The sequence below is a fragment of the Nylanderia fulva genome, unplaced genomic scaffold (genome assembly GCF_048542155.1).
Source record: "Nylanderia fulva isolate GAGA-0341 unplaced genomic scaffold, ASM4854215v1 Scaffold16, whole genome shotgun sequence".
Lineage (NCBI taxonomy): Eukaryota > Metazoa > Arthropoda > Insecta > Hymenoptera > Formicidae > Nylanderia > Nylanderia fulva.
Genome location: NW_028189835.1, coordinates 2,585,592 through 2,600,587, shown reverse-complemented (window position 1 = coordinate 2,600,587; position 14,996 = coordinate 2,585,592). Strand labels below are relative to the sequence as shown.

The 14,996-nt window shown below is 32.0% G+C and overlaps 3 protein-coding genes across 5 annotated transcripts; 1 reads left to right on the top strand and 2 right to left on the bottom strand.

Annotated features, from left to right (window-relative positions):
- Positions 1–583: 583 nt before the first annotated feature.
- On the bottom strand, positions 584–4,399 carry Atu (Another transcription unit). Its single transcript, XM_029314726.2, has 6 exons — positions 4,166–4,399; positions 3,086–3,733; positions 2,266–2,654; positions 1,399–1,989; positions 1,039–1,243; positions 584–884 (listed from the first exon to the last, which is right to left on the bottom strand). Exons 1-6 carry the CDS (start codon positions 4,209–4,211, stop codon positions 721–723), a joined length of 2,043 nt encoding a protein of 680 aa, XP_029170559.1. The 5' UTR covers positions 4,212–4,399; the 3' UTR covers positions 584–720.
- A 74-nt stretch (positions 4,400–4,473) lies between these two features.
- Pex12 (peroxisomal biogenesis factor 12) lies at positions 4,474–8,027 on the top strand. Its single transcript, XM_029314729.2, has 7 exons — positions 4,474–4,712; positions 4,787–4,984; positions 5,166–5,274; positions 5,382–5,578; positions 5,678–6,046; positions 6,138–6,223; positions 6,346–8,027. The coding sequence occupies exons 2-7, from the start codon at positions 4,865–4,867 to the stop codon at positions 6,455–6,457; spliced, it is 993 nt and encodes a 330-aa protein (XP_029170562.1). The 5' UTR covers positions 4,474–4,712; positions 4,787–4,864; the 3' UTR covers positions 6,458–8,027.
- Mer (ezrin/radixin/moesin family protein merlin) lies at positions 4,586–13,542 on the bottom strand. Of its 3 annotated transcripts, XR_014924281.1 has the most exons (10): positions 13,097–13,542; positions 12,788–12,917; positions 12,488–12,693; positions 11,709–11,936; positions 11,171–11,589; positions 10,141–10,270; positions 9,686–10,024; positions 9,223–9,549; positions 6,110–6,219; positions 4,586–6,038 (listed from the first exon to the last, which is right to left on the bottom strand). XR_014924281.1 is itself a non-coding variant. In XM_029314728.2 (9 exons), the coding sequence occupies exons 1-9, from the start codon at positions 13,244–13,246 to the stop codon at positions 9,172–9,174; spliced, it is 1,878 nt and encodes a 625-aa protein (XP_029170561.2). In that variant the 5' UTR covers positions 13,247–13,538; the 3' UTR covers positions 6,676–9,171. The 3 variants fall into 3 exon arrangements, 2 of the variants coding, with proteins under 2 accessions (XP_029170561.2, XP_085336922.1); XM_029314728.2 differs by lacking the exons at positions 4,586–6,038; positions 6,110–6,219 and having other exon boundaries at positions 6,676–9,549; positions 11,171–11,277; positions 11,380–11,589; positions 13,097–13,538; XM_085480796.1 differs by lacking the exons at positions 4,586–6,038; positions 6,110–6,219 and having other exon boundaries at positions 6,676–9,549; positions 13,097–13,541.
- Between the last annotated feature and the right edge of the window lie 1,454 nt (positions 13,543–14,996).

Genomic DNA, 14,996 nt, shown 5'->3' with positions numbered 1-14,996 from the left:
ATATTATATACAATATTATTACACAAAACTATATAAAAAATATGCAGTGTCACCATTTTGAGACTTTGCATATGTCATTATTTCACAATTCTTGCCATAAATATGACTTATGCTGCTTTAAAAAAAAAGCACTTTTTCAATTAAATTAAAATTTGGAATTTTTTTTTTAATAGTATAGCAAACAATAGGGCTATATAACGTATATAAAAATTTATGTATGACAAAATATTAATGTTTTTGACACATTACTTAATAATTTTCATAATTATTTTATTAATGTTTATTTTATATAACTATTGCAAAAGTGCAGTAAAGTGAAATAAACTTATTACTTTTGATTAAAAATAGTTACCACAATTTGACTGTTTTGCAATAATTGAAATCTAACCTACTCTAAGATAAAAATCTTTTGTAGTAATTACAAATTGTGAATTCCAGTATTTTTTAACCCACTCTCTTCAATCCTATAAATGTTATTTTAAATCATTCATCTTGTTATAATTCTCTAATATACTAGATCAGTTTTATATATTAGAAATTTATATTTATGTTTATTACACTATATGTATATATATTAGAGCCCTATAATTCAATCATATTTATTATTGTCATATTTACATTGTATAAATCAGACATAATCTATATTTGCAATTAATATATATATAGAATGGTTTACCTTATACTATATTTATTCACTAAATTTTTAAAAATGCATACACTTTAATCACTTGCATCATCAGCTTGATTGTCTCCACCACTTCCTGCAGACGTTTCAGAATTAGATTCATCATCTGAATCTTTAAGTGCCTTTCCTTTAATATTCTTTTTGGGCCTATGCGTTTCAATATCTGATCCTTCCTCATCCGATGAATAAATGTTTGAAGCTACAGAGATAATATTTTTTTAAATATTGTAAAAGAATAATTGCACAATACTGCTTTTAATATACAGAATAAATCAATGATATGATTTTATATTTATACAAAAGAGATGATAAAGATTTAAGTTATTTATTTTAGTATAATATATAGAACTGACCTTTAGAAGGAATTGCTGCGACTCCTTTTTTATATTTATTTTTTATAGCTGCCAATGAAATTGCACCCTCGTCATCAGAACCATCGTCATGATAAGCATCGCCACTATATGCTCCTGCAGTACGATTAGTATTTCTGATACCACTTGTACTCTTCTTCGTTTTATTTTGGACTCGCATAGCCATACGTAGTTTTTCCTCCTCTTTCTAAAATAAAAAAATAAAATATGTATATAATGATACTTTGAAGCATAAGTATTTATAATAATGTAATATTGTAATAATAATATAATAATGTTATTATAATAATAAAAATATTATTATAATAATAGTAATAATAAAAAGTACAGAAATTGTAATACCTTTATCATCTCGTATCTGTTCTGGTCTGGATTCATTCCCACTTGAGAAAGAACCTTGATGCCGGAAGTCTTTTGCGACCTATCAGCCAGAGACATAGTCATCTTCCTGTGCGTGAACGATTCGGTGGAGTGCGGTCGGAAAGTTAATTTTGTTCTAAACACCGCTTGGCCTTGTAAACCGGTACCTTGGCGAATATAAAGATGGTTGTGATCGCCCTGTAAAGGTTGTTTGTACACGTCGAAGATCTCCGAGCCCAGATGCAACGACATGCTACCGTCCGACCACTTGACGAATCTCGCGTTGCTCTCCTTCACCATTTTGCCGTCGTCGTCGAACGTGTCCTTCCACCTCAATGTATTTTCAACTTTGAGCTTCAATCGTGCCCGGCCCTCCTCGTCCAGAGTCTCCTCCTCGTCGATCTCATCCTCGTAGGTTTCATGATCGAACGGTCTTGTCTCAACGGATAAGAAATTCGGCAACTTTACGAAGTGAATTTCACGTCCCAGATCGGTAGTGATTTTCGGAATTTCTACATCGATTCTAGTTTCCGGAGGTGGCTCTGGTTCCTCTTCCTTGTCTTTATCCTCTTCCTACGCACAGAATACATTTTACGTTAGAACATCTCTGCGATTTCGCTTTTCTCGTCTTTTTATTTTTATTAAATTAAAATTTTCATTATTAAATTATTATTTACTTAATGTATCATTATATTATTTGATTTAATAATAATTATTAAATTATTATTAAATGAAATAAAATAAAATAAAATTTTTTATTATTAAATTAAGGATTAAGAATAAGTCGTGTCCTGAAAGTACATTGCGAAAGGATGTAAAGATTATTATTTGCCAGTCTTGTTAACTTACATCTTCAATAATGGCGCGATGGCTCGGACCTTCACCACCGCTCTCGGATCTGCCCCGACTGTGACTTCTGCTTCTGCTTCTGCTTCTACTTCTGCTTTTGCTTTTGCTACGACTTCTGCTTCTGCTCCGACTACGCTCCCGTTCCTTCTCTTTCTCTTCTTCCTTCTTCTCCTTCTCGTCATCTGTGCTAATGTCACTTGCGTCACCGAATAATGCGTCCGCTGTTGGAGCTACGCTGTTCTCCTTGTCCGCCGTCTCGTTTTCAGAATCCGAGTTTATTCTCGCCTTAACTCGTTTGACAATTTTTTCGGTATCCGAACCAGAACCGCTGTTTTGTCGTTTAACTTTCAAACGTTCTTCATCGCTCTCGTCAGATTTTGGACTTCGATCTAAGGAAGAAGAAAAGTTTACAACATTAGAGAGGAAGAGATCAGAGACAAATCTAACTTTTAACTTATTGAAAACTTAAGATACCATTTCAGCATGCTGCCACAGCAGTTTGTTGCTATTGATGAAGTTCAATTGAAGAAACAGCAAAGGCAGCAAAGCAGAAAAACACGCAACTAGTTGATTCTAATTATTATAATAATTGTATTAGTTAAATAATAGATTTTCAGAACAAAATAGATTATTATGAGAATGTAAAAGCAAAAATTGTAATTTCAACCTTGACATAATAAGAAAACAAAGAAATATGTTCTAATAAATTTTGATCATGTGACTGATTTGCTGCTGCAGCATGCTGCGTACGAAAAGGCACCTTTATATATATATATATATATTCACAGGAAGGAAACATTCTGATCACAGCGGAACAAACCTGCTCTGTTTGATTCATTATCGCTCTTATCATTCTTTGGACTTTTAGACCTCGATCTCTTGTCGTCAGACTTTTCAGAACCCGCTCTCTCAGCTGGACTCGCGGAACCAGCTGATTTATTGCTTCTCTGCGAAGAAACGCTTCTGGATCGACGACTCTTCGGAGACTCTGACACGTTGGATCCAGGAGAGGCCGGAGTCTTGGACTTCCTCTCCGCCGAATGAGCGGACCTCGAGCTAACAGGCGACTTCGGACTCGAGGAACGCACGCTGCCACGTGGAGACGGCGAGCGGGATCTGGCGGACTTCTGAGAGTCTGCGGAACTGTTGGAGGCCACCGACTTCGGGCTGCCGCTCCTGGATCTCGCGGAATCGGACTTCTCGCTCTGGGCGGAGCTCGAGCGTCGCGAACGCCTCGAGCCCGAGCCCGGTGAACCCGGGCTCTCCGATTTGCGGCTGCCGCCGTCCAGCTTGTTCGACTCGACGGAGGACCTGGAAGCGTTCGACGCGGGCGAAGCCGGCGCGCCGTTCTCATCCTCGGAGTGCTCGTCTCTCCTGACGTCGCTCGACGTTTGCGCGGGACCCTGCGACGCGCGACTTCCGCTGCGACTCGATCTCGAGGACGCGGATCCGTTGTCCGATTCTGATCCTGGAAACGAAATCGGAACGATTCAAAAAAGAATTTAATAATAAATTATAAATAATATATATAATAATAATTATATACAATATATAATATATATAATATTATAATAATTATATATTATAATGTATATGTGTTATAAATTATAAATAAATTTAATAAATTAAAAATTTATCTTTTCCTTTCCAATGAGAAGTATAAAATATACATTCTGAACTAATGCAGCCAGTGCAGCTTAAAAACAAAAACAGAGATCTGTATTTTGTTAAATAAATAATAATTAATTTTCAAACATAACCTCAAATATATTTCGGAACTGATCGCACTTAATTATCGTATTGTATAAACATTAATTTTTTTTATAGAGTTATAGAATTTGTGAGGAAACGAAAAATTTATTAAAATTAGAAAAACAGAGGTCTGTTAATATTTACGTACCAGAATCGCCGCTGGAATCGCGCAAAGTTTCACGCACCGGCGACATGTTTACTCGTTTGTTTGAAGTTGGTCGCAGATCGCTTCGATAGGATGCACCGTGACGTCACAGACGTGTTTCGAGTTGTTTAATTCCGGCTACGTTCACCAGATGGCGACGCTCGCGAGTATCATCTGTCTTCGTTCAACTTTCGATGAATGACAAGGATGAAGTGATCCCACGTGCGTGAACTGTCAAATGAAATGAGCCTTGACAGATTGGAAGCACCGAGTGGAACATGTTTTTTTTTTTTTTAGCGTCTGCTAAGCACATGCGCGATTTATGACACAAACAAATGTCCTAACCTTAAAAATGCCGCCTTTGATAATTTATTATACACTTTGCGATATCAAGCGTTTAATTTAATATTTTTGCTGCACGAGAAGAATGCGTTGATGGACCCTTTTGGTCGAAATTTATTTATTTTATTTTTTCTAAATATTTGGCGCGAAGAGAACAAATGCTGTGGACTTTGTAATCATTACGAAAGCATGACGAACACGTTGAATGGTAATGTGCATTAACCTCGAGAATAATTAATTCGGAAAAAATGGTGAAATCATCAACAGATAATTACATTTCAGCTGGCGTAAAATTGATATTTGACAGATAAGTTAATTCCGAGAGGAGATATTGACGTGTGCCTATGTAAAAAAATAGATATGGCAGAGAAGGGTGCCCATTTGACTGGAACTGCGTTCATCAAGCCTTCTATCTTTGAAATTATCGCCCAGGAATCGCTTGCGTCCACCCTCGAACCAGCTTTTAAAAAAATCCTTTCGGTACATTATTGTTATTTGAGGAATATTTCTCAAACACAATTTCCTCCTTTCAATCTCTGTTAAAAAGTCTATTTTTGATAAACAATAAATATATATTTCTTTATAAATATTTTGTGTATTTATATTTGTGTTATATTTAAAATGTATGTAAATTTTTTTAAGTTAAATTTTATCATTTCAGTTCCTAGTTTCTTTTAATCCTGAAAGGTATGGACATATTCTTCAATGGGCAGACGAGGGCTATTTAATTTTTAATGCAATTCTTCAACGATATTACCTAAAGAAATATTGTAAGTATTTTTGTAATAAATAATGTTTAATAATTATTAATAATATTGAGCTATGATAATCTCTTCTGTAGAAAGAAAAATTATTTTGTTATCACAATTATTTTCAGCTGCATCATTTTCTGAAACATTTTATGGTTTGAAGCGTGTTGCAGTAGTCGATTCTACACTCAAAGGAAACCTATCGCATAAGCAACAAATACTATCATTAATATTAATTGTGATATTTCCATATCTAAAAAATAAACTTGCACAACTCAGTTCGAGATACAAACTCGAAGAAGTAGATGGTCAAGCATTAAGAGAGGCAAGTTTAAAATATACAAAGCATATTTAAAGAATTTATCTTTGACTATATATCATGCAATAACTGGTTAATAATATTAAATAATTATATTGATTACAGAGGGGGCGGAATTTTTTTCATAAATATATTGTTAAAGGACACTCGATTCTTTTTATAACATACGAATCACTCGTACTGTATAATTATATACTTTATATATCGGAAAAATCAGTGTATCCATCACCTTTGTTGAGATTATTATCAGTTACACTTACATATGCCGATCCACACTCTGCTCTCACTATTGCAGAATTGTTGAGGAAGATAAAATACAATTCATTCACTGTTGGTGATGGATGGAATATATTTCAAAGAATTGTCACTGGATCCCTCGAAATGGGGGCCTTTTTCCTACAATTTCTCTCATGGTGGACCCAGGAAAATTATGATAAGGATATCATGAGTCTTCCAGCTCCTCCACCTCCAAAAGTAAATATAAATGGATTACATAAATCAGCTTATAATTAAAAGCTAATAAACAATTTTAGTTACCTTGAATAATATAATTTTGTTTTAACAGGTGCCAACTATTGCACAGCGATACAAAGGAATTTGTCCACTTTGTCATAAGCCTCATCGTATACATACGGTGCTTATGGTATCTGGGTAAGTAAATAATGCAAAGTATAATATAGTATAAATATAGTATAGCACTAGTATAATATAGTATAAATACCTTTATCTTGATTTTAAACAAAATAATAAATTAGATTGATTTAATTTTGTAGTTATGTATTTTGCTATCATTGCATTTTATCGGAAATACGAAAAAATAAGAGGTGCCCAGTGACGCATTATCCTGCCAAAGAAGATGATTTAATACGTCTGTATATAGAATAAAGTATATATATATATATAATATAATTAAATAATATATAAAAAATATATAATTTGTTATAATATAATGTATTATATATATATATATATTCAAAGATGAAAAGTGTCGGAAAATAAACCGCCGATCGGCCATAATCATATAACATATCGTTTCCGAAAATTATTTGCACGCGTGATATATTGAATTATTGTATATATATATTAGTAGGAAGAGAAGTTAATTTTTTTCTCAAAATAACAGGTTTTATTTTTCTATGACACTTTGCAGCATATTAAATGGCAAGGTACTTCTAATTGATTACTAATATATATACTTATAATATAATTTTTACAAGTTTAAATATAAGATAAAGTAATAGCTTAAATATAAGATAAAGTAGATCTTTAGTTAGACCATTATTGCAGAGTTACAACAAAATAACGACACAATAAAATATACGAGTCGGAGAGTAATGAATATAAACATTCCAAACATTTTTTATACATAATTTAGATGTGTTAATGTGCGTTGTGTTCTTTTATCTAGTTCCTAATATAGCTAAAATCCTTAGAATGATCATTGTATACTATGTACTATGTACAAATCAGAGAGTATTACACTATCTAAAAAATTGAAACCGCTATCTAAGATAGATATAACATAATAAGGCACATTTTTTTCTTAAAAATATATAATAGCTTCTAATAGCTTTGAATAATTTTGTTTCTATGTGCATTGAAATGTCAATTCCTCTTTATATTTATATAAATTTCAATTTAAAAAATTTATTTAAATTACTAATATAAATATTGCATCCAAAAATATAATGAAATATTTATGTCTTGATAGATACACTGGTATCAATAATTGTTATGTCATTGTATATTGATAAAAGTATGTAATATTGTATGACTCAGGCATTAATTTATTATAATAATCACATCTAGAAAATACTGAGCGTTTTAAAAAGTATCAATTATTTATTACTATTTTTTCCTAGTTTAATTTTAAGTTTAAAATAAGGAAAATTGAATAATAAATGTAAATTTCAAAACTGATTAATAGCTGAGCAGGAAGTCCAAAATTATAATATTTACAGATACAATATTTTCTTATGCTGTATACAATATTAATTCATATTGTGTTTGATTGCAAATCCAATGTATGCAGTATATGTAATATTTACAACGCTCACATTATTAATTTGATTTGTGTACTTGGACACGACTCGATAACTTTAAGATGTTGCATAATTCGATTAACTCGGGCAGTCAAAGTTTATTTAAATTTTAACTTCTACCTGATATTCGCAAATATCTCGAAAATAGAGTATGCCAATGCTTAAGTTACATATTTAACAATGTATATATGAATCACAGATAATATGTGGGTTTGACTTGGACAAAGTGAAAAAAAGAAACAATTCCACAAAGGAATTTCTTACATATGTATACATAGAAGTGTTTTATCTGTGTTATGTATATTCATTATGTTTATAGTTATATATGAAACATTGTATATTCGATGTACAGCCTGTATAAAAAATAATTATAAGTGTTTAAAACAGATGATAAATATATCTAATCATGTTTATATTGGTTTTATAAGTTAAATATGCAAGCATATAATTATGCCAGTTTTTGTTAAGCATTTTAATGGCTTAATTCCTATAGACAAACTTATCATTTGAAAGCACATAAGCTATGATCAAATATATATAATAATTTCTGATACTTTATATTATTGTGTGTCTCTCAACAAACATAAGAGTTATATGCATATTTAACATGTTAAATCTTCAAAGATTTAAATATAGTTACCTGATATTTTTTCACACAGTAAGTTGAATGAAAAATGTACAACAATAACAATACATGTAAAAAAATATATTGATTGTCAAGAGATGAGATGTCAAAGATAGATTAATTTTTCAGTTATACAATGAAGCATAAATTTGTGCGTTTAGGCACTTATGATTGATGTGGCAATTAATTTGTTAATAAAAGGGCACAATACATGTATATATAGGTACATGGATATCATAAACATGTCTATTGGAATTTATAATACACAGTAAAATAAATATGTGTATATATAAATCTGTTTTAATGTGGGAAATATACGAAAATAGCAAATTTATTTTGATTTGTTCGTAAACATGCAAATATACATTCATATGCAAATCAACTGAATATTTATATGCATGCAAATTTATCTAACAAATTGTGTCATAATAGTATAAAATGTACATATCCTGCATATACAGAGCGTTCCATTGTTATACTAAACCAAAATAATTTAAAATAAATTTTGTCATTGTAACACTTAAAAAAATCGAAATAGAGGCGCAGTATCTTTTTGAGTGAAGGAATCAAGAATTAATGTATAAGATCTAAAATGACTTAGTGATCAACACATTAAAAATTGAGTTAGATTTCTATCACTCGCGCCCAATATTTTTTTCGTTAATGTGGTTGTAATGGAATGTTATATTTGTAACATACAATTTCATAATTAATTTTTATATTAATAAAATTTTCTTCAAGTTTTTACTTGTAAAAATTAACAATTCTAAATTCGTTGAGAAATCTGGCAGTATAATCCGATGCAAAATGGTGATGGAACACTCTGTGATATATCATATCCTTGAGTATTACATATGTACGTATTTTATAGTCTTATTTTTTAAAATTCAATTCCTAGCACCACATATCTATCAACATCCGCTTTTCAACAACTACAATTCTTCAAAGAAGGCGACTCTAGCTTTAGTAGATCCCGACTTCACCTTTTTCAGCGTGCTGTACTTGTTCTCACCGAGTCGCACCTGCTCCTCGTGGAGTTGATCTAATTCGCACTGCTTTTCACCGACTTTCAGAACTTCAATTTCGGAACGTAACTCCCGCAGTTGTTCCTGCAAGTTTTTACTTTTCTCCCAATAATCGCTCCGTTCCTTTTCAATCTCTAATGAAAGTTGGTCGACATCTCCGTCACCAATAAGATCGTAAGATGTTAAATCAGGTGGCAAAGGTTCTGCGTCCAGCTGCAGAGTTTGAAGATCCGCTTGCAGATCTGATGGAAGCACTTGCGTCGAGGGAAATAGATTTGGCACAGGCTATCGACAAGTTAAACGAACCATTCATAAGTTCACCTTATATAACATTGTATACGACTAAGCGTTATATAAATTACTAGGTATGCTCTTTCTATATATCACACTGTTTTTAAATAAACATTGAAGCTATACTTACAGTTATGGTATTGGGTATGTAGGCGTTTCTGCTGAGAAACTCTAATAGCTTTTCTTTAGCTTCTTTCTCGGCTACTCTTGCGCGTAATAGCTCGTCCTTTAACCTTTCCGCTTCAGCAGCTCTGCGCTCTGACTCCTGGACCAGTCTTTCCGTTAATAATTCAGCCTCTCTAGTCTTCCGTTCCAAGTGAACCTTTTCTTCTTCAGTCTTCATATTGTTCAGCCGTATGCGCGTAATCTCTTGTTCGGCTTCCGATGCTTTCTGACCTAAAAGCATCGCTTCTTCTTCGGCTACGCGACTTTTCTCAGCTAAAAGATCTGCAGTCTCTTCGGATCTTCTCTACAAAAAAAAATATTACATCAATTTAATATAGTATAGATTAGTTTTAATTTATATTTCTATTTATAATTGTCATATTCTTTTGGTATCCTTTCATATCTATAATCATATCTTACAAGAGCTTCATTTGCAAGTCGTATTTCCTCTTGATATTGTAAGAGTCGATGCTCCATTGCAATCTTTTCCCTTTCTGCCGTTTCTCTTAATTGTTTTTCTCGTGCTAATTTGTTTCTCTCAATTTGCCTCCTAATAATATCATAATTATTTGTAAGAAAGTTTCAAGTAATTACATAAATATATGTCTTACATATTTATATATATGTATAACATATATATGTTATTTATACAAGCATCTAAAAGTTCTACAAAAGAGTTTTATTTTCAAAAATTTTTAGATTATAGATTGTTAAAATATATGTATAAGAGTATTACATAAATAATATTTATTTACTAACCTTAATATATACATATATAAAAAGAACATGTTGAAAACACACATGTTTAAATATTGCTTCCTATAAAATTGGCAAAAAAAAGAGCTACATTTTGTTAAAATTATAGTTATAAGGGCTAAGAACGAGCAAGATTACAAAAGCTAAATTTTAATAAATTCTTTTTAATATTGAAGCTAAAAATAAGAATTATTATTTAATCTACATCTACATAATATATGCCTTCGTAGATTTAATTTTAATTTGTGCAGTATTTTTAATAATATTAAAATTTGTGTTACTCAAAGCATGTTAAGTTGTGGTAATTATCAAATAAGCTGCTACTGTGTATTGTAGTATAAGAAAAAAAAAATAAAGAAAAAGTATGTTAAATTGTATATTATTTTAAATTAAATTATTTTTCAATTTTTTAAATATATTCAATATTTTAAATATATTGTTTACAATTGTAATTCTCTAAAAATGTAATTAAATTTTCTTACTAGCAATTAAATTGTCAACCTATTAAAAATATGAATTTTTAATTGTTTTATAAAGCTTGTAATCGAATGGCATTTGTTTAATTCCAAATTACATTAATTAAAAAATTCGAAAAATATATATTACAAATTAATCATCTCGAATACAATCAACACGAAAAACATTTCTCGCATCAAAACAAGATATTTTTACAAAAGAATATGCATTTACTTGCCTGGATTTTTCTTCCTTGGCCTGCGCTTTCATCTGTTGAACCTCCATGGAGTCTGGTTTGCGCCTCCTCATATACAGATCGTGGTTGCCAATACACAGGTCCAGGATCTTAACAAATAATACGTGAGCAGCTTTGTCACTATTATGTTCGTCCAACCCTAAAGCTATCAAATTCTTCACCCAGCTGCCAACATCTGACTGTTTCTTTACCAATTTGTTCATGCGAACTTTCTGCGAGAAGAACACGAAGTTTGGTGACGTTTTCTCCACAGTTTTGATAACAAACTTCTTGTCGTCGAAACTGATGTGACGGATTTCCGACCATTGAAACGTAGTCTTCGGCGCTAGTTTGTTTTCCTTTTCGTAGATGTTCAATCCCAATGCTGTTACTCCAAGCCAAAGATCTGTTTCCTTCTTATTCTATAAGGCAAGAGTTTATGTTAAGAATGGATCAAAATCATACTGCAAATAATGCAAATTTAAGAAGTGAGATAAAAATAAACAATACAAAATATATCGACTGACGTCTCGGCACTTACACTAATAGGAAAATAGTTTACACCATACATATCGAGATCCTGAGTAATCTTAAGATATTCCATTTCGGCTTCATCCCGAGACATGCCACGATGATCGGCGTACCAAATCTTTATCCTGTCCTCCCACATTTCTGGAGTCATTTGGTATTGATCTATAACTCTCTGAGGAAGCAAATCTTCGCTGGCAAGCATTCCAGGGCGATATGAAACTTCATCGTAATCACCATACTAATAAATAAAATTAAAATTACAAAATCTCCTTTACTGTAGACACAAATTATTTTCATTACTCAATATTTATAAAATCAATTTTTTTGACAATACATTCAAATTTTACAATATAATTAATGCAAAATAGTACTTGATATGAAATATCTAGTGATACAGTGAATTTCTAAGTGCAAAATTTATGCATTTTAAAAATAGAATCCTATTTAATAGGTACATTACAACTTTTGGACTGGATCCATCTCGTGCCTAAGCAACTAATATTTTCATTCAAAATGTATATAACTTAACAAGTACGCTTTTAAATTGTTCAGATAAACTTTCCCAATATTTTTTAATTGTATTGAAAAAACTATCATTTAAATATATAAAATTACATGTTGTATATACTCGTATCTGGTACAAATAAAATTCCAGAATACCCAAAACAAGTCTACGATTTATTTAAAATACTTTTATCCATTGTATATAAAATTAATTTTAAAATTAATTTTATAAATTATATGAATAGCTTTACCTGTAAATTATTATTAGATTAGATAGGAAGATACCTTTGCTTGGACAGCATAGGAAGCAAGTAACACAGAAGCCTCAGGCGGGCAATAAATGTCCATCGATAAAATAGCCTGTTTCACTTGTAAGAAAAACAAATGTTGAGTGACCTCTTGCACAAGCTCTTCGGCCACATCCTCAGGATAAAATTTTGCCAGAAACATGAACGGTGTTGTTGGCTGCTGGGAGATGCCCTGATCCTGTACTGTAACCAGTTCAGCGTCATTACAACAAACACATTCAATGTTATCTGAATCTGGACACAGTCGAACATAAACACAACACTCGATTACAATCACCTTTCTTGTCTAGTTTTAGCCAGGAGATGAAACCCTTCGAGTCTTCGTACTGGAGTCCAAAGTACCATGTCTCTCTCAATCCTATTGTGCGGCACACCAGGTCGAATAAATCTCTGCCTGTCGACCTCCACTGCGGCACAGAAAATGAATGTTAATTCATGAGAATTATCATAAATAATTAATTATCACAAATAAATAAGAAATAATACAATATATATAATAAAAGAAATAATAAAAAAAATTAAAAAAATGTGAAAAAATAAAAGAAATGTACAAAATACGTGAGACAAACACTGTGACATCACTAACTTCCAAGTTGAACTCGAGCTCCGCGTCCAGGGTGCAGACCTTGACGGGGAAGGACCTTCCCGACTTCTTCCTGCGAAACGGCATCGCGAAGGACGTGTTGCCGATCGCTCGTCGCGAAAGATCAGAGCTGGCGTTGATTTCGTACAACATTTCGGCGAAACGGCGACATTTTTCTCGCGATTTCGTCCGTCAGGAAACGCGACAAATTGGACGAGTGAATCGAATAACCTCTTACATATCTCTCTCTTTCTCTCGCTCTTTTTCTCTATCCCTCTCTCTCTCTCTCTCTCTTTTGACGCGTGTCCCCTCCCGGCCCTTCGATCGCGAAATTACGCGAATGTCTAAAATCGTGACAGCTCCCGTTCAAACGTCTGACATTTTTCCTCGCGCGTGCTCACGTCCCGCCTGTGACTCGCTAATTTCATACACGATCGCGCACTTGATATTTTCGCAGAACACGCAACACGCTCCGCGCATGCGCCGACCCGCCGACTCCGAGCCGCCCATTATGATTGCGCCGAACAGCGGGAAACTACTTTACCGACATATGAATTACAGAGTCCTCCATTATCGACAGCTGATAATGCAGGCTACGAAAATACCGTGTCGGTCCACCGCTATTATTTCAATTGAAATAATAGCGCGGTGGAACAGTCAATAAAATATATATTATATTATATTTATTATTTATATGCATATATATATATATATATATATATATTAATATATATTATATATATTATATTAATTACATTAATATAATTGACTTTTACAATTGTTCCTTAAATTGATAACATTATTATTTTTAAATAATTATTACAATTATAATTCTGAAGAGTACTTATAGCAGATATTAATTTTTTTCTATTTTTTAATTTTTTTATAAATATACTGGGAAAAGAGAATAATGCATTTTTTGTAATAATATTAATAAGAAAAACTATAATAAAGTTTCGTCTGTGATCTACATTTATTGAACAAATTTTGTATTAATTAAAATGCGATTTTTTTTCATGAAAAAAATGTTCGTTTTCCACACGTGTGTTGCATCGGTTTTTTTGTCGGCAAGAAATCACGATTATTCTTCTTTCCCAGTATTATAACTCGTTTATAACTGTTTTGCGCGAAAAATAAACGGGAAAAGTGCATAGTTCCGGTTAACGGTTAAAGTTGGGAAATACTAAACGTGAATCTGAACGATGATGCTGGTATATTAATTAAATATTCGCATGTTCTCATTTCGTGGAATACAACTTGCCGCATATGGGATAGGGGAAAACCAGAGAGGAAAATGAAGGAATGAGAGTAGAATTGGCGGTTCTTTCTATGGCAAAACGAAAGCTACGGTGAAGCGGGAACACCATATTTTACGGTTGTTCGTAATGTTGATAATTTGTTGGTGTTTTACTTCGATTTATAACTATAATAACAACAATTCAGAAATCTAATAATATGTGAATTCTGATAAAAGCATATTTTTTCTTTTACTTCTTTTGTATTATTACGAGAATAAATAAAGTTGTTATATACATAAAATTCTGTTCTAAATTTGTCGAAAATTGTACAAGTAGTTTGATGGATTTAAATTGAAGATATATCCGAAGAAATGTTTGGCAAACTAAACGTCGTAACTGTGAATGAGAATCCAAACTTTCTTTTCCAGACAATATCGAATGGCTTTCATACTCTAATTTAAAGTATTTAAGGAATTCACGCATGCAAAAGTGAAACGGAGAAAAAGTATAATGTACCTTATAAACGATTTATAGCTTCGTTTTTTTAATCATTTGCCTGTCTTAATATTATCTTTCCATAATAGGCGACATTTTATTACTTTATAAGCTAAAAAATATTACATATTTAAATATACATATTTTTAGTACATAGAATAACTTCTCTC

Excerpts from the sequence above, each read along its gene's own strand:
- Atu (XM_029314726.2), bottom strand. The coding sequence starts at position 4,211 with ATGTCGCCGGTGCGTGAAACTTTGCGCGATTCCAGCGGCGATTCTG. Across the intron at positions 1,244-1,398 it reads ACAGATACGAGATGATAAAG|AAAGAGGAGGAAAAACTACG; the intron begins GTATTACAATTT and ends TTTTTATTTTAG. Across the intron at positions 885-1,038 it reads CGCAGCAATTCCTTCTAAAG|CTTCAAACATTTATTCATCG; the intron begins GTCAGTTCTATA and ends TTATCTCTGTAG.
- Pex12 (XM_029314729.2), top strand. The coding sequence starts at position 4,865 with ATGGCAGAGAAGGGTGCCCATTTGACTGGAACTGCGTTCATCAAGCCT. Across the intron at positions 5,275-5,381 it reads ATATTACCTAAAGAAATATT|CTGCATCATTTTCTGAAACA; the intron begins GTAAGTATTTTT and ends AATTATTTTCAG. Across the intron at positions 6,224-6,345 it reads ACGGTGCTTATGGTATCTGG|TTATGTATTTTGCTATCATT; the intron begins GTAAGTAAATAA and ends TTAATTTTGTAG.
- Mer (XM_085480796.1), bottom strand. The coding sequence starts at position 13,246 with ATGTTGTACGAAATCAACGCCAGCTCTGATCTTTCGCGACGAGCGATC. Across the intron at positions 11,937-12,487 it reads CCTATGCTGTCCAAGCAAAG|TATGGTGATTACGATGAAGT; the intron begins GTATCTTCCTAT and ends TTTATTTATTAG. Across the intron at positions 9,550-9,685 it reads ACATACCCAATACCATAACT|CCTGTGCCAAATCTATTTCC; the intron begins GTAAGTATAGCT and ends ACTTGTCGATAG.